The sequence below is a fragment of the Haliotis cracherodii genome, unplaced genomic scaffold, assembly GCF_022045235.1.
Source record: "Haliotis cracherodii isolate W230 unplaced genomic scaffold, xgHalCrac1.p SCAF_10, whole genome shotgun sequence".
Lineage (NCBI taxonomy): Eukaryota > Metazoa > Mollusca > Gastropoda > Lepetellida > Haliotidae > Haliotis > Haliotis cracherodii.
Genome location: NW_027266265.1, coordinates 8,024,511 through 8,044,624, shown reverse-complemented (window position 1 = coordinate 8,044,624; position 20,114 = coordinate 8,024,511). Strand labels below are relative to the sequence as shown.

The 20,114-nt window shown below is 41.0% G+C and overlaps 1 protein-coding gene across 1 annotated transcript; it reads right to left on the bottom strand.

Moving 5' to 3' along the window:
* Positions 1–1,541: 1,541 nt before the first annotated feature.
* LOC139446062 (NADH dehydrogenase (ubiquinone) complex I, assembly factor 6-like) lies at positions 1,542–17,516 on the bottom strand. The gene is made up of 10 exons (XM_071227335.1): positions 17,333–17,516; positions 14,783–14,882; positions 13,785–13,865; positions 12,521–12,562; positions 8,481–8,537; positions 6,398–6,500; positions 4,909–5,042; positions 3,932–4,033; positions 3,585–3,641; positions 1,542–1,789 (listed from the first exon to the last, which is right to left on the bottom strand). The coding sequence occupies exons 1-10, from the start codon at positions 17,503–17,505 to the stop codon at positions 1,661–1,663; spliced, it is 978 nt and encodes a 325-aa protein (XP_071083436.1). The 5' UTR covers positions 17,506–17,516; the 3' UTR covers positions 1,542–1,660.
* Positions 17,517–20,114: the final 2,598 nt, after the last annotated feature.

Sequence of the window (20,114 nt, the reverse complement as noted above, 5' to 3'; positions counted from 1 at the left end):
ATATATTGTCATAAAGGATAACTAAAGCATATGCTCTATAGCTATCCATATACATGTATATATTGTCGATGATATTACAAAACAACCCTAAAAGGGGAGATTTTTATCTCATAGACAAGATTGAGAGGTCACACTCTCAAATGTAGCTGCAGTAGGCTAACATCTAGTCCAGGAAATCCAAAAGTGTGAGTCAATGTCACAATATATGTGTGTCACTGGGGTAAGAAATGATTTTGGGACCACTTGACCTCTGCCATGATTGAAATGTCCTATAGGCGATTTCATCTGTCTATCTCTCTGTCATAGACCTAAAGTGAAAATTATTAATGTACCATACATTACGTTACATAACTTTACTCATTCACTCACTAAATCAATTGATGCCTTGAATATATGACCAATATTCTTGTTAAGCTACAGATGTAAATCAGGTAGAAATATTTCTATGAAATATAAATGTATAGAAGTACATAATATGTTATGAAGTCGTTAAAATCACATTGAGGAGCATAGCTTGTTTTCACAAACTGAATTGGTTGTTTTTATTTGTGCAAGCGTATAATGAATGAAGCCAGTTCTTGGTGTCACCTGTGTGATATGGCCGGGAAATAGTGGGAAAAGCTCCATTAAAGCAAACTCCACCCCTCCTTCCCTCCCTCACTCACTCACTCGGACGCTGCGCTAAAAATAATCAAAGTTTCGCTTTTATAACCATGCAAATATTATGCTTTCTATTCTACAGTATCGGACAAAGAACGTACACACCCATGTTTGATAGTGGCTAAAAACGAAACAAACAAGAAGCATCGATGGTGATGTATTTGATACGGGAATTATAGCGAGGGGCAAGTCATTTATCAACCTGGAAATATACCGGAACAGACGGTACAAGTCACATACATGCATAGATTCATTGTCAAAATGTCTAAATGTTATACATCAGATTATGGGTACGGTGATTTTTTTCTCTTCCCAGTAAAAGGTTGTTTGTGTTAAAAGATTTCTCGGTTTAATTATCCAGAGGACATTAGCAATCCATTTGCCAGGATTCAAATATGCACCGTTATATTGCAGATTGGCAATGATGGCTATCAAGTGGCACTCCAAACCCAAGTTGATACTTATGCATTTGAGCTAATATATCGGGCAATAGATACCATTGGTTGTATCTGTGTCAAGTGAGTGAGTGAATGACTGTCTTGTGAATGACATCCTTTTATTCCAAGTCCAGTAACACAACTATTGTTCACTAGGAACAGAACGTTTTACCCTCGTTGGAATCAAACGGCGTACACTTTGCAGAGTTGCATCCCTTGGGCATGCCAGAAACCTATGATAGTGAGTTTGAATCCTGGTTTGCCCTGGTTATGTTTCTAGGTTTGTCAGCACCATACCTGTGCTTGTGGGTTTCACCAAAGTGGTAAATGTCTGAGACCTGCATCACTTCAGGCTTTCCTCACAAAGAAAGCTGTTTCGTCATGATATAACTGGAATACTGTTGTAGTGTTAAACCCAACTCACTCAGTATACATAAGGGCTAGTTTAACTTCGTGCTTCAACAAGTCTTTATTGCCAATAAGGGCCCTAGTAAAACATGTCTATTTCAAATGGTTTGTTTTTTGCCACACAATATTTCCATAAAGTCCAAACACTGACGCAGCTAGTAAGTCTTCCGTCTCTTCTGCAGCCACAAGTGCAGTGGCAATAGACTGTTTCTCTGCTGTAGTCTGCTGTCAAACACATTGAAGTCACAGTTCTGCAAGGCCTTCAGATACCACTCACACACGACCTGCAAATAGTGCAGGGATGTTTACTCAAGGAAACAGGAATATTGCATTTATTACATGGTTATATCGTCCTTGTGAGGGGGGGGTGAGAGAGAAAGATATTGTCCTTTTTCCTTTTGAGGGGGGTTTATATTGTCCTTGTGAGGAGGGTATATATTGTCCTTGTTAGGGGGTATATATTGTCCTTGTGAGGGGGTATATATTGTCTTTGTGAGGGGGGTATATATTGTCCTTGTGAGGGGGGTATATATTGTTCTTGTGAGGGGGGTATATATTGTCCTTGTGAGGGGGGTGTATATTATTCTTGTGAGGGGGTATATATTGTCCTGGTGAGGGGGGTATATATTGTTCTTGTGAGGGGGTATATTTTGTCCTTGTGAGGGGATACTGTAAACAGCTTTATTTCTGCGCCGTTAAAATATTGCGAATACCACACCAAAGACAATACTGCGACGAGATATTTTTGCGAGTTGCCATGTTGAGATGACCCCTCGATTAATAAACAATAGACAGCTTCTCTCCGAAGCTAGTTAATCTGAGTTGGCCGGAAAGTTAATAATTGATAATTGACTCAACTCAGTGTCATGACTGTGAGTTTGAATGCAAAATATATAAGAAGGATTTAAATCAAATTGCGAAATACGCATCAGTCAGAAAGCACACGTTAAATCTCCAAAGTAAGTAAGTAAGCAAATTGCAAAGGACACTGGCGCAATCAAGCGAGGTTGGAAGAAGGCATGATTACTGTGAGTTAACAGTGACACTAATTGGTCTGTTTACACGGTCATTTGTGATGTATTGTGTGACCGTTCTGCATTCATTTGTGTTATTAAACCTATAGAGTAACTTGTGGTTCTGATTGGTGATTTCAACATTTGATGACGTGTTGCAATGAATAAAGTATGTATGTATTATTTATACTTATTTTTGCGTTTTTAATTTTTGCGATTGAGTCTCGTTCGCAAAACTCGCAATAATAAAACGGTCGCAAAAAATTCCCTGTTTACAGTATATATTGTCCTTGTGAGGGGGTTATATACAGTAAAACATGAAATTAATGCGTCTCCAAAAGAATGCGACCGCTGGCCCCTAGCCAAAAATGCGACTCAATATGAATGCGACACCCCCTCCTCTCAAGCATCAGTGGATTTATATCTAAACAAAACGCCCTCTGTCAGGTTTACAGGAGAATCCTCACCTTAATCCAACCTTACAATAATCCAATCACACACCAAATAGCACCGCTTATTAGCGCTGAGTAGAGTACTTCAGCTAAAACAATACGTGCATGCTGGCTTGTGTCGGCCTTTGATGCAGTCGCAAAGAACAAAGACACCGTGTTGGGTGGCGTCTGTCTGGACTTGCAGGTGTGATCAGTGATGACATGAGTGAGTAGAACGCTTGTCTTCACCCCAGCAGTGACAACTCACAGGATGTAATTAGTGTTTGAATGACATTGTTTATGTACTTGTTACAAGTGCTGCTCAATAAACATTGATGTGGAATACATAGTTGTTTGTTTTCAGCATATGTCTAAGTTGGTATTTCTGCTATCCAAAATGTCTTATTGTTGATATAAATGCGATGTTTAATAATGCGAGCAAAGACCACTCGCATTTTTCGCATTTAATTCATGCTCGCGCTAATTTCACGTTTTACAGTATTGACCTTGTGAGGGTATATATATTGTCCTTGTGAGGAGTGTTGTGGATGGTGCGTATAGGATGAGCTTGGAGGTGGGTGAAAATGGTTGTGTGGATGTGGTACTACTCAAGGTAGCACAGACTCAATACTCACTGTGTTCAGGAAAACGAGACTGGCTTCCTTGGGAACATCCTTAGTTAGTGATCTTGCCTGGAATACAACACACTTATGTTAACAGACATACCCAGCAGCATGAGACACAGTACCAGTCATACAATCAAGAAGTTTTAGGACACACCCTGGCGCTGTTATTGCTCTGTAGAGTTGCTTCCCTTATGTGTGCCCTTATCCACTGACCTGGGTTCCAATCCCAGAGTACACTAAGACCTACACCACTTCAAGGTTGCCTTCCATATCTAACCAACATGCAGTTATATATTTGAACTAGTTTTCAAAGCAGCCTTCGGCCTTGCTCACACTATTGAGTGGTAGTTCCTCACCGTTGCTAGGTGCTTGTGTGCGGTACAGGCCACATCATACATCACATCTTTCACCGCCTGGTCGTCTCTGCCTCGGATGATCTTCTCCTGGGATATCTTGTGCTGGGAATAGAGGATTGGTGAGTGACTGTATGCAGCTGGCTCACCCTTGAGCAAGTAAACCATTCTCCAAAGTTTGTTGGAATCAAACTCTACCAGGTAAGAGTGTCACACTTAATCAGCCAGAGATTCATTTCATAAAGTACTAAGGCATGATATGGTGTCGAACATAACCTAACTTAACAATCAGATTTAAGGAAAGATAACCTGCCCCTGCTGGCATGGCCCACCTTAACAATCAGGTCTAGAGTCAGATACGCCCTGCCCCTGCTGTCATGGCCTACCTTCACAATCAGATCTAGAGGCAGATACACCCGACTCCTGCTGGCATGGCCTACCTTCACAATCAGATCTAGAGGCAGATACACCCGACTCCTGCTGGCATGGCCTACCTTCACAATCAGATCTAGAGGCAGATACGCCCTGCCCCTGCTGTCATGGCCTACCTTCACAATCAGATCTAGAGGCAGATACACCCGACTCCTGCTGGCATGGCCTACCTTAACAATCAGGTCTAGAGGCAGATACACCCGACTCCTGCTGGCATGGCCCACCTTAACAATCAGGTCTAGAGGCAGATACACCCGACTCCTGCTGTCATGGCCTACCTTAACAATCAGGTCTAGAGGCATATACACCCGACTCCTGCTGGCATGGCCTACCTTCACAATCAGATTAAGAGGCAGATACACCCTGCCACTGCTGGCATGGCCTACCTTCACAATCAGATCTAGAGGCAGATACACCCGACTCCTGCTGGCATGGCCTACCTTCACAATCAGATCTAGAGGCAGATACACCCGACTCCTGCTGGCATGGCCCACCTTAACAATCAGATCTAGAGGCAGATACACCCTGCCACTGCTGGCATGGCCTACCTTCACAATCAGATCTAGAGGCAGATACACCCGACTCCTGCTGGCATGGTATGGTGTTGAGCGTAGCAGTGTCACCAGGCCCTGAGTCTTGCCAATGTGGCTGGCAGCATGATCAGCATGTACATTCTTTATTCCTTGAAGAAAAATCAAAATATAAATATTTTTGTCACTGATCAGTATTATGGTTACGCCTGTTCCCAAAATGACAAGTGGGGTATCCCCTGTAACTTTGTACTGTGTCTACTTGTAGGATGTACTAACTGATGGGGGCTACAGAGTGACTGTTGTTTCAGGCAGCAGTCTACAATAGTTCAGATATCACAAACGCCAGTCTCTGGATAATCACAGACAGGCAGTGCTTGATGGAACACCATTGTAATCCACTGACCTTTATTTTAATCAGCTCATAGGACAAACAGGGAGTACTTGGGACCTACTTTGAGGTGAGGTGAACTGAGGTGAGGTTTATAGAGAGTGCGAGAGAGAGATAGAGACAGAGAGAGAGAGTGAGAGTGAGAGACAGAGACAGACAGAGAGAGAGAGGCAGAGAGACAGACAGAGAGAGAGGCAGAGAGACAGAGACAGACAGGCAGAGAGAGAGAGAAAGACAGAGAGAGAGAGACAGAGACAGACAGGCAGAGAGAGACAGAGACAGACAGAGAGAGAGAGACAGAGACAGACAGAGAGAGAGAGACAGAGACAGACACAGAGAGAGAGGCAGAGAGACAGAGACAGACAGGCAGAGAGAGACAGAGACAGACAGAGAGAGAGACAGAGACAGACAGGCAGAGAGAGACAGAGACAGACACAGAGAGAGAGGCACAGAGACAGAGACAGACAGGCAGAGAGAGAGAGAGAGACAGAGACAGACAGGCAGAGAGAGAGACAGACAGAGACAGACAGGCAGAGAGAGAGACAGACAGACAGAGATACCAGAGCACATTTTAGTGGAAGCCCCACTCAGGTACAGTCTACAAACTCTCCTTGGATCTTCCTATGGTCATGACATCCAAACACATTTTAAGTCCTGCTCCCTGTGGCTCTTAATGTGAGTTTTAATTTTTTTGTAAGATTTGATTTTTTGACATATTTCAAAATACAAATCACATTGATTTGAACAAGATAACATGTCTTCATAAGAAGGAGCCTCCACATCCTGCTTCTTCTTCTTGTTGTGCGAGCATGCGTGCATGCCTGCATGCGTGCGTGTTTTAAATAACATTAAGTATAATCCCAGATATGTTTCTGTGTTCCCTTTATCATCATAATGTCTTTGAGTTTGTATTTTGTGGAAAATATGGTACCCTAATTACACAGGCAATATCTCACAAAACAGTTACCCTAGTTACCCATGTATCAGCTTCACATGAGGCATTGACTACAAGGTCTGGAACTAGACTGAGATCCACACTGGATCAGAGCCCCCATTTAATTCTTGTGTTTCTGAAAGTAAAGGTTAGCCTGCTGGTGTATGACCTGCCCTTCTCACCAAGACACTCCAGGAGCAGGTACGTGATGGATGACACAGAGTTCTCCGCATAAGCCTCAACCTCCTCCATGTTCCTGTAGCCCTGGTCTGACAGGTTGTCAGCCTGCAACACACAAACACACGTCACACATGTTGCCTGCAACACACAAACACATGTCACACATGTTGCCTGCAACACACAAACACACGTCACACATGTTGCCTGCAACACACAAACACATGTCATATATGCTGCCTGCAACACACAAACACATGTCACACATGTTGCCTGCAACACACAAACACACGTCACACATGTTGCCTGCAACACACAAACACATGTCACACATGTTGCCTGCAACACACAAACACAAACACAAACACACGTCACACATGTTGCCTGCAACACACAAACACATGTCATATATGTTGCCTGCAACACACAAACATGTGTCATATATGTTGCCTTCAACACACAAACACATGTCACACATGTTGCCTGCAACACACAAACACATGTCACACATGTTGCCTGCAACACACAAACACATGTCATATATGTTGCCTGCAACACACAAACACATGTCACACATGTTGCCTGCAACACACAAACACACGTCACATATGTTGCCTGCAACACACAAACACATGTCACACATGTTGCCTGCAACACACAAACACATGTCATATATGTTGCCTGCAACACACAAACACATGTCATATATGTTGCCTGCAACACACAAACACATGTCATATATGTTGCCTGCAACACACAAACATGTGTGACACATGTTGCCTGCAACACACAAACATGTGTCATATATGTTGCCTGCAACACACAAACACATGTCATATATGTTGCCTGCAACACACAAACACATGTCATATATGTTGCCTGCAACACACAAACATGTGTGACACATGTTGCCTGCAAAACACAAACATGTGTCATATATGTTGCCTGCAACACACAAACATGTGTCATATATGTTGCCTGCAACACACAAACATGTGTCATATATGTTGCCTGCAACACACAAACATGTGTCATATATGTTGCCTGCAATACACAAACATGTGTCATATATGTTGCCTGCAACACACAAACATGTGTCATATATGTTGCCTGCAACACACAAACATGTGTCATATATGTTGCCTGCAACACACAAACACGTCAAACACAAACACATGTCACACATGTTGCCTGCAACACACAAACACATGTCACACATGTTGCCTGCAACACACAAACACGTGTCATACATGTTGCCTACAACACACAAACACATGTCATATATGTTGCCTGCAACACACAAACACACGTCACACATGTTGTCTGCAACACACAAACACATGTCATACATGTTGCCTGCAACACACAAACACATGTCATATGTTGCCTGCAACACACAAACACACGTCACACATGTTGCCTGCAACACACAAACATGTGTCATACATGTTGCCTGCAACACACAAACACATGTCATATATGTTGCCTGCAACACACAAACACATGTCACACATGTTGCCTGCAACACACAAACACATGTCATATATGCTGCCTGCAACACACAAACACGTGTCACACATGCTGCCTGCAACACACAAACACATGTCATATATGTTGCCTTCAACACACAAACACATGTCACACATGTTGCCTTCAACACACAAACACATGTCACACATGTTGCCTGCAACACACAAACACATGTCATACACAAACACGTGTCATACATGTTGCCTGCAACACACAAACACATGTCATACATGTTGCCTGCAACACAGTAACACATGTCACACATGTTGCCTGCAACACACAAACACATGTCACACATGTTGCCTGCAACACAGTTACACATGTCACACATGTTGCCTGCAACACACAAACACGTCACACATGTTGCCTTCAACACACAAACACATGTCACACATGTTGCCTTCAACACACAAACACATGTCATACACAAACACATGTCATACATGTTGCCTGCAACACACAAACACATGTCATACATGTTGCCTGCAAGACAAAAACACATGTATTACTTCTCATTTCTTAAGTCAAGATGTTTCAAATGGTTCTTCTCCGCCCTACCCTTGCTTCTATTATCCGTGTCAGCCATTTCCTGGTCAGTTTGAAGTGATGAATGGCCTGCAACACAGAACATACAAACTAGAATGCACTACGGGTTAAATGTGTTGTGTCATCTACAGCTCACAGCTCACAGCTCACAGCTCACAGCTCACAGCACGTGCAGTGGGAAACCTGGATGACATGGGAACAAAGAAGCAGGAATGAATGAGTGCCCAAGTTTAGGTTCATGTCGCTAACAACTTTATACAGTGTCATGACAAGGGACAACGTTCAGCTTCACACACAGAACCATGAGGGGAATAGATCCCAGAAGCCAGGTCCAGCCCTTGTCTACCCACTTGAGTGCCCCGCCTCACCTTAGGAACATCAGTCTCACATACTCGAGCTGGTAATGGAACAGAATCTCCTCAAAAAGGTTAATAGCAAATGAGGTCAACCGCCAACTCATAATTACATAAAAGTCAATCTCATTAAAATCAGACCTTAGTTCTTGCTACGGCTAAACAAAGATCTGAAGACTTCCCATTAGGGGTCACGTCAGAAGACCTTTCTACCGACCAATCAGATAGTCGCTTTCCAGATTATGGAAGTGACAGACGGAATGTGATTTCTAATCATGCAACCTTGAAAACTTTATTCCGAACGATAGTTACGGGTTTAACGACTGAATCCATACAATCTAGCCCATCTATAAGCCATTCCAGAATGTTCTTTTGTTCAGGTTTCAAATTTGTAATCGAGAATTTGTCAAAATATGTTTCGAAGTAGCCAATTTGAAATTGGTGCTGTAAAGCACGAGAAAGCTGCCTTCTGATTGGTCATTCCATTGGTTGGTCAAAAGTTCACGCAAGGTCGGTCTGACGTGACCTGTAATGGGATGTCCTCAGATCTTTGTTTATCGGTAGCAAGAACTAAGATCTGATTTTAATGAGATTGCATAAAAGTCTATGTTCAGTCCTAGCATAGATGAGCACTGCTATCTCTCGGAGGCTAATAAAGAAAGGGCTGGTTTGCCCTTACTTGCCCCGACTCTAAAATGACCCACTTCCAATACATATAGGACCTATTCTTTCCTGTCAAACTACTTTATCACTAAATTCTGCAATTTTCCCAAAAGAATGTTATCCTCTGAGAAAAAAGAAAATGTGGCGTTAAAACATTTAAAAAAAACAGTTTTCAAATGTACCTATCTATTACATGGCCGAGATAAATCTGAAACACAACTATGAGTGTGCGGTACTATCGGTATATCGGTAAATTGAGGTTAATTCTGTCCATGATGCGTATCACAATATAATTTTTTCATGCTTGATATATCGGATGAAGTCAAATAGCAATTTTTTAATGTTATCTTGCCCCAAGATGGCTGTGTATTTATTGACTGAGTAAACATCATGTTGTACCAGCATCTTGTTTTGTTCCATTTAAGAACTTCAATTCACACCTTAATGTATCAGATTGCTGCTGAATTCAAAATTTAAAAGTCTACAATATATTGTGATATGTATTGCAATATGGCCACACATTTTAAATTGTCACACATTTTAAACCTCCAATATCTATCCCTAGAAACAACATGCTGAATACAATCTCATTAAGACTGCATAATCTGAATAAGAAATGTGTGGGTTCTTGAACCAATCAGATGTCAGCTTTCTACACTGATTTGGCTTCATGTCTTCACCACCTTAATTTATAAATTTCAATTTGTACAAATGAAACCCTCACCGAACACAAATTTCCCTAAAATGGTTCTCCCTTTGGGGTGTATAGATGTCATGTGTTAGTGACAAGCACGTATGATCGAAGGGAGATAACTCTAGATACCGGAAGTGAGAACAAATGTAAACACTGTCAGTGTGGGGAAATTCTATTATTTAGGAGATAAACATACTGTGTTTTCAATGTAGAGCTAGGTTACCTGTAGATTTAATCCTGCTAAATTTAATTTGGAACCGAACTCGCAGCGTGAGGTTTCAAATGTTAAATTTAGCGCGGTTAAATCTACAGGTAACCTATCTCTACATTGAAAACACAGGATGTTTATTTCCATTCTACCATGACTAAATAAAACGCGAACTCTTTGGTGTAAGCAAATATACTGAGTGAAGTGGCATGGGTTGAGTTCATTATTTTGAGTGGGTTATCGATCTGAATTACGGAATCACCGAACAATTATGGTGCTGTATATACTCAAGCAGTTTGTTTAAACCGTAATACTTCACTCGAACATATGACAGGCCTTGAAAGCATATAAGCACGGCAACTAAAATGAGGTGGGCATCCCTAAAGAAAACAAAGCAAGCTTAGCAAGGCATACACTCTTCATCGCACGTCACCATTATGACGTCATATCGCTCATTGTGACATAAAAGATATGACGTCACAGTCGTATATAGAAAAGCCCAAAATATCAAGCTCTCTGTTGTCTCCAAAACGTAAATACATTCCCTTTGTTGATTTCTGTCGTGTTTTTCTGCACGAAATGTATTGCCACACATCCTTTGAATATTGTAGTAACCGCATCTGTGCATTCTGTAACCTGTAATTGTAGATATAGTTATTTAAATATGCCTACCGACAATGACTGAAAATAGTACTATTCTATGAATATTAGCTTCCGTGGTGATGCGGCCGTCAACCCAGCTGTTTCAATCAGAGGGGTTTTATGGTGATTTAATAGCCCCTGATTGACCAATCAGAATCGAGTAAATTCCAAATTCATGGTAGAATGCTAAGTAACTGATAAGTGATGGTAAGTGATCGAATGTTTGGTACATGTTGCTAGGTTGGGAGGATGTAACGGAGATGGTACAAAAGAGAGTTTGCGTCTGGAGTGAGTGAGTGAGTGAGTTTGGTTTTACGCCGTTTTTAGCAATATTCCAGCAATATCATGACAGGGGACACCAGAAATGGGCTTCACACATTGTACCCATGTACCCAAGTGCACGCTTTAACCACTAGGCTACCCGACCGCCCCTGTTTGCGTCTGGATCTTATATAAACAAGTTGTGTTGTAACAAGCTGGGTTACAACCTTTCACATGGCGACTGAAACATCAGGGTGTATAAACAATCCACAACAATATAGTGCCACAACCATGTTTATATATATAAGATAGCTACGCCATAAATCGCAAAGAACAATGAAGTCCAAAGTGTCGTTTATTTCACGATAAAACAGTGTTCTATCATTACGTTATTCATGGAGATTCGAATAAGTGCTCCCAACTTGATGATGTCAGGTATTGGATGACGTTATTTTTGAGAGGGAAGGGTCTAGTAATTTGTTTCCCAAAGGTGTAGCTGGGCAACACAGATAAACGCGATGGCCCAATGATCACATCTTAAAGCGGCAGAGATATGACAATCGGTATTGAGAGAAAAGGTACACGTAATCAACGTGAGGATTGTAAGAATATGTGGGAAATACCCACCTAACATAAAATGGACTTGTCCGACATTGCAAAGGGTTGATTTCTATTGAGGTGGGCATCCTTATTTAAATACAGGTAACTATTTTTAAAGTGTGCACATTTTATCAGAATCCTTTAAGAGACTGTACGCGCCCCTCATGGTTTATTCTCCCTGTAGTGTCTTAATGTATGACAAAGAGCTCTCACTCGTCTTTTATTTCTCAAATATTCAGGCCTTGTTGTTTTACATACAGAAATCTGATTTTCTGGACCCATTTGCACAAAGCGATCTTAGCGCTAAGATGATTGAAACTCTCATACTTTAGCATAGGCTTACAATAATCTAAGCGCTAAGATCGTTTTGTGCAAGTGGGCCCAGGTCTGAATTCTTTGCTCACTCACAATGAGAATTTAGAAGCCTCGACTGATTGGAAAATTCGCCTCAGACCTTCGTGCAGAGAAGTACTTTATATTGGAGCAAAAGATCTGATCATTTTCATGTCAATGAGATAGATACTGAACATCACAAACAATCATTATTTCAGTGATCCCCAAGACCGTTATCTTAAAGACGGACAGCTGTCAGCATCATAGAGACTTGAGAAGAGACACACGAGTGACTTACCCCTGCTAACTCGGTTGCCACAGGCGTCTTAGGGGGTGAACCCTGGAACAGACAGAACATCTTCTTGAACTGTGTGTCAGTGATAGACTCTGACAAACCAGGGGTCGACCATTGGGTTCACCGCTTTTAACAGTATTCAAGTTATATCACGGCATGTCAGCTTAATGTGGGAGGAAAGCCCGAAGTGATGCAGGTCTCAGATGTTTATCACTTCGGTGAAACACACGAGTACGGGTATGGTGCTGAAAACCTAGAAACATAATCAGGGCGAACAGGGATTCGAACCTACAATCATAGGTTTCTGGCGTGTCCAAGGGACGCAACTCTGCACGGTGAATCATGGTGCATTAGACGACTGGGCCACCCGTGCCCCCTTGATGGAGCTAGGAGCCAGGTACCACCTAGTAGCTGGTGTTTCCTGGTAGTCACGATCCCTGTATTAGTTTACATGACCATTAATGTTGTCTACCCTGGTCTGTCACTTTAGCCAGTAGTCCAAAACCCAAATTTAGTAAAATTCTGTTTGGTCACTAAATTCAGCTGATAATAGTTCACATATTAACACTAATATCTACTTAAATTGAGGCTAAGAGTCAATTTGGGGTAGTAGACTGAAAAGCTTTTTGGCAGGGACTGCTACCCATCTCTAGCCAGCATGACATGGCTTCACGATGGTCTATGAGGGATGTAACAACTCTGATGTTTGCACAGCAAGATACTCTGTGTCACTGTACAAGTATCAAATCACAATGTCATGTATATATTATATAAAGGTGACATGTAATATTCATGAAACATAATAACAGTAAAACAATCCTAATAAAAAATATGAAAACAAGCTGTATTTTTTTCAGGAAATCCAAATATTGAAATCAAACTTCACACCGCAAGTCTCCAATTTGTATAGAAAGTGTTCACCAAGTTTGAAAAGACTCTATGCCGTAGTTATAGGTTGCACACACAAAAAAAGTCCTCAGAAGGAAGGACAGACACACTCTCACTCCTGCTATGATATGGACATCTACTGATACCACAAAGAGGATTCACAGTTCCTTGGGTTGTATACTCCCCAGGGAGCTGAGAAAGCAAATTGATCCTTTGACCGGAGTGATAATGGTGTTGGCACTTGGAGCATGCTTCAACGGATGGCTTATAGCACATAACAAATATCCTTTACATTATTATCTTAGGATTTCAATCTGATTTTTCATAACTCTTTAAAAAAATTAAATACATAAATAATCCTGGAGGCCCCAAACTTTACCTTATAAATGTGATCTATGCTGTCTTTCCAGAACTGCATTCTCAATATTCCCCTCTGCTTGTCGGACACAGTCTCCCGGACCTACACACAAAATCTCAGTATAATATTCAGCGATTCCCATTATGGCCATATACCACTCAAAAAAAGGTTAATGACAACCTGATTCTTTCGTATTACTGTAGTTAATCTGTCATGACAGATTAACTGTAGCAATAGGAAAGAATCATTCTCATCCTTACTTCTTTTGAGGAGTATTTTGTTTAAATGATACACATGTTGTATCACTGTATGGATATCTCATCACTATACACCATACGGACATAAGCAGGAATGGTGTTTATATTGGTTGTTATACACTGCATGTAATCCACTCTATTGTAACCTCTAAATAAAAAAATGTGTAGATCTATAAATTAACAGTATAGAGAGATAGACAAAAAGGTGAGGTAGAATGGGGTTTAACGTCGCGTCCAAGTTTATTGCATTTATGTAGTGACACGCATGCAGGTGTGTGTGTCTGTGGCTGCTCATACTTGTCCTGACTGATGCCGATTAATAGTGCTAGCCCACTGACATACCATGCCACAGTTTAACATGGATACCCCACTCATTCACAGTATACTGACTCCGAGCCAGCCAGTCCTTGTTTTAGCCCCTTAATGCCGAGCACCAGACAGGGTAACAACAAGTACCATCTTTTGATCCCTTTTGGTATGACGCGGCTGGGGATCTAAACCCGGACATTCTGCTCTCTGGGCGGGCACTCTACCACTAGACCACGGAGGCAGTCAGACAAAGAGCAATCAAGAGGAGCCGGCCCAGAGCTGCTCCAGTGCCAGGGTGGATCAAACCTCTGCAACTATGGATACGTATATACTGTATACTTGTATGCATATAAAATGTCTACCTCTTCATCATCTTTATCATGAAGTCAACAACCCAACAATATAACACTGATATCCAATGCTGACAATAACCATGTAAAGGACTAAGTTTACCTGTGCAAGTTCCACATTGAACGCCCTGATGGCGAGAGCCGCTCTCTGGGTGGCCCCGGGCAGCAGTAGACAGCACAAGTAGTTTTCATAGTCATGCTTTCTGTGGACACAGAGAAACCATCTATCAATATGCAGATACAGCTCTTGGAGGCGGGGTAAGGTAATATGGAGTTTGAAGTTGTGTTCAAGATTATTGCACTTATGTCGCGAGTGTGTATTTGTGTGGTTGCTTGTACTAGTACGGACTAATGTTACTTTTATAGTGCTAGCCCCCTGAGGTAACATGCTGCAGATTAATATGAATGCCAAACTCAGACATAGTATACTGACTCTGAGCCAACCAGTCCTTGTTTTATCCCGTTAATGCCAAGCACTAGGCAGGGTAACACAAGTACCACCTTTTAATGTCTGTTCAGTATGACGTGGCTTTAATTGACCGTCTGCTTCCCTGGCTGACTCTCTGTCCACTAGGCCATGGAAGCAGTTACAGCTCTGTAAAAGGAGTGGTGCGGTTTGTGATTTGGCAATTTTCATTTCATAATCGTGTAATTGTGAAATATGTTAGCTATAGTGATCACCTATAAGCATCGATAGCACTTCCGAAGGTAAGAATGTTCTGTATGTTTCAAAATTAAGTATCTCGAAAATATAAATACATCTTGAAAACTATTTATATAAAACAAACCTAAACAACCCATGCAGATGGTCTTTCCAGCACACCAAATATTTTGCTGTTACCTACTCACATATACCTGACCAATGGGCAAGGTAATAGCACAGACTTTTCATTCAAAACAAATATATGAAGCACTCTCATCCGTGGCAGATTCTCAGATCAATGGCAGATTCCACAAATAGAAGATTATAGGTGTATACTCCGATCTATGCCTGACACCACATATGGGCAAGTATTGGTGCATATTCAGATCTATGGCAGGTTATCATAAAATATTGATAATTGGCAAATTCTATAGTGCTAAACGTTGAATAGATTCATATGAAGCGGCAGACTTTTGATGATCAATGTTGTGATTTCTCTGGATTATATTTATCGCTTCCCCTTTGGAACAGCATCGTCGGTGCAGGGATTGCATATTGGTACTTTTTTAAAAACATTCCCAGAAGTTTCATCATAGAAATAATTTTCTAGGACCTCAGTATTTTAACGATCACTCTTCAGATTCAAAAGCTTTCCACAAGGAACTTCTTGGATTTCAAAATGATTCAGCATTAAGGTCTTGATGCTGTTTTTTTCCTCTGTCGCATGAATCTGCCATAAGAAACCTTCCTTTCTTATGATGTCTGGCTCCATCATTTTCGACTGATCGCTGTGTCCATAGGAAATAACATTAAACATGACATCATATAACAATTGAACTGATTGCCCATTCACGGATAAGACATTGCAAACATGACGTCATATAGCAATGAGAATCTGTCATGGATCTGGGATTACACCACGGATCATAGTCACGCCATAGATCAGAGTCCTACATATATACTACTACAGGGTCTACAGAAGTCTTATATAGACACCCTGATACTACCTCAGCAATCCAGCTTAGGTCTACCACAGTACAGAGTGTTTGTTTTAAAATTATAGAAATGTACAGTCAAACCATACATGAGCAGGGGACCAGTGTGAGGCTACACCAGATCAATGGACATTTAAGGTACCAATTTAAGGTGTTCTAAGCCAAGTTAGATTCTAAATTATAGATATTCCGATACTGCAGAAATTTTTTCTGGGTTTAGGGCTGTGGTTTAGGATGTGGGCAGATCCAGGGGATTTAGTTACGGGGATCTGTTGCTGAGAATCCTGTTCTGGATTGACTTCTGTTTGTTTTATTTTCAATCCTGATTCCAGGCTGTTTCATATACAACCGGAGATTGCCACCCTCTGACCGAAAGGATCCGTTGAGAAGTGTTGTTTTTGTTTGTTTGTTTTTCTATTTCAAAGAGGTGAGGTGAGGTGAAATTGGGTTTAACGTTGCGTCCAAGATTATTGCACTTATATAGCGATGTGCATGCACGTGTGTGTGTGGCTGCTTGTACTAGTCCGGGATGATGCCGATTTATAGTGCTAGCCCACTGAGATACCATGCCGCAGTTTAACATGAAAACCCCACTCAGACACAGTATACTGACTCCGAGCCGACCTGTCCTTGTTTTAGCCCCTTAATGCCGAGTGCCAGACAGGGTAACAACAAGTACCATCGTTTAACGTCTTTTGGTATGACGCAGCCAGGGAACAAACCCCGGACCTTCGAATCTCCGGGCGGATGCTCTACCACTAGATCACGGAGGCGGTCCTATTTCAAAGAAGCACATATACATCTAGCTCATTCATAATCAAGATGTTCTTCTTACCTATACACACACTGTCACAACTGTAACAATATACAAATCACACACAAAATTAACACTACAACACAAAGTTACATTCATAACGCCTGACATGTTGAAGTCGTGGACTCTCTAAATACTGGTGGAGATTTTACGAGTGTTTCTATGATTTACTTTTGACTAAGTCGAAATCACGAAACACACCGAACCAGCTCTTTGCAGAACGTCCTGTGATCTAAGGTATTTGTGCTCATCGCCACACGGGATTTTCCTGTGCCTTGTTTCCTTGCATCCCTTCCAGACACAGCAATCGTGGAAAGACTGCGACATTGTCTGTATGTGAACATCAGTCGACTCCATGTGAGTCTGACGGGCATCGCGAACTGCTCAAGTGTTCGCAAGGGCGGGTAACTCTAATTTTCATACCGTAGGCAAATCTTTACAGAGAATATAAACTTGTCGAGTTCAATTCCCAGAAACATGTTACATTCGGTTATTTTACGCGATTGTTAATTACTTCATTTTGATATCGGCGAGTGAGTGATTGCAATATGTAGTATTGTTTACTACTCAAAAGAAGTTAAAGAACACCTGATTCTTTCATATTACTATATTAAATCTGTTATGTAATCTGATAATGTGATTGTTAACCATCTAGCACCCAACAAGCAGTTTGGGTTGTATACCCCTCAGGGAGCTGAGAATTAAAATTTGAATGTTTTTTTCACCACTGTTTTGTCTTTTCAGAGGGGTTTGTTTCTTCGGATTGTTTGGGCTGGTTGTTCTCTTGCATTGGCATTGGCATTGGGGTTTTGTGTGTGTTTTTATGAAGATCATTATAGGGTTATCAATTTCTGTGTTATAGATTCTCAAAGTTAACTTCAATTTTACTTCTACCTTTCTATGATATCAACTGTGGGTGGTACACCAATTTAATCATCCAAATGCAGTGTATAAGGAAATTGCTCACTTTCTATTTTCTAATACATGAATAAAACCATCTCCTATAAAAATGTACACGCCGATGTGCTGTTATGATGAATGATAAAAGCTCACACATGCATGTGTTCCCTCAGTTTTCATCAGGCCACTTCATTCATTGCACATTTGTGTTGAACATGTAATTTTCAGGCACAGGAAACATTCACTTTGTTTTTTTCCATATCATGTTGTACATGGTTGTCATGGAAACAGATATCCCTGCATAAAGTGACTTTACTTGTTTTTCACAGTAGTATGTCTACATGTAGAGACAAGAGTGAGCAAGGGCGGTGTTAAGTCAGTTTAAGCAATATTCCAGCAATATCTTGGGATGGGTGCCAGAAATGGTCTTAAAAAATAGAACCCATGTGAGGAATTGAACCCAGGCCTTTACATTGACATGTCAGCACTTCAACCTCAAGGCCACACCACTGAGAAACAAGATTTACAACAAATTACCGGTAACGTTTAACAATGCCCAAACCTCCTTGTTTGGAGCATTCGTAGCAATTTTAACATTTTTATGTCTCACATCAGCTGGTCGATGCTCAATAAGAAATTGACAATACAATATTAACCTTACTGGTGGACATCTCTGGAATTATTTCTTCAGTTCAGTTGTAAACATCTGCCAACATGTGTGAACTGTTTACAAACCATGTAGACAGATAGGGTTGGGGTAGTGTATGGATATGTTTTTACATAATATTCCAGCAATATCACTGCACTCGTGAAGATCCGGGTTAGAGTTGGTCTTCAGCAACCCATGCTTGGCAGCGAATGGGGTCGGGTGGTCAGACTCGCTCACTTGGTTGATGCATGTCATAGAATCCCAACTGCATAGATCGTTGTTCGTGGTGGTCCAGACTGGAATATTGCTGAGTGCAGCGTTAAACAAACAATCAATTGACAAAAGACACCATACCTGGACCCCATTCCACAAAGCGATCGTAGCCCTACGACTATCGTAAGTCTATGTTAAAGTATGGGAGATACGATCGTCTTAACGCTACAATCGCTTTGTGGAATGGGGCCCTGGTTTTCACACACTGTACCCATGTGGGAGCCTACAATGTGAGGAACAAATGCTTTAACCATTAGGTTACCCCACTGTGGCATCAACCCTTACAGTAATGACAAGAATAATTCAACGCGTTATAATATATTTATTAATAAATTATATAACATAGAATATATATGTCATAACATGAAAACACTCAAGTACACGTCTAATAATGCCTCTTCGCTAAAAAAGGCATTATCTGGTACTTCAATATTTGTAATCAACAATCTCATAACAATGTCATAGCTTTATGTACAGAAGAAAAACAGCCTCTTTGCTTGGGCCAGTCAGTAAGCGAGATAGCTTTATGGATATGCTTAGTGTGTTGCCTCGTGATATGAACACTTTTTATAGCCAGACTGTGTAATTACATGATCAATTTGCGTACTTCAGTATGGATTTGTTGACATGGTATTTCCGGTGTTACGTGCTCACGGTAATGTCTTTCCGCTGGGGGAAAAAAACATCAAAACTCATTATTGCGTGTATAATGTGTACCCCCTTCTACATAGCTGTGCTTTTTTGGAAAAAAAGTGCGCACTATACTCAAGAAAATACAGTAAGCAAATCAGATCTATTCACCATTGAAACATACAAAAATAACTACATTTGAATCATTTGAACATAATGAGACTTGAAACAGGATGAAGCTTTGTACAGCATAAGGTATACTTGTAGATAAGATGACAGACAGTGAGAGAAAGAGAGAGCATTTGTCAACACATCCTCCCAACCTTGAGAAAAGCTCTAACTAGTTTGCATTTGTTAACTGATTGCAACATGTACCAAAAACTGTCGCACTTCAGAGATAACACTTCCCATCATAAAGCATATTAGAGTGACTGTTCTGTCCACAACTAATAGAAGTTCAAATTATCATAAATGTATTGACATATTTATTGAAGCACTCACAACAACAAAAAATACCCAGCAAATATACTA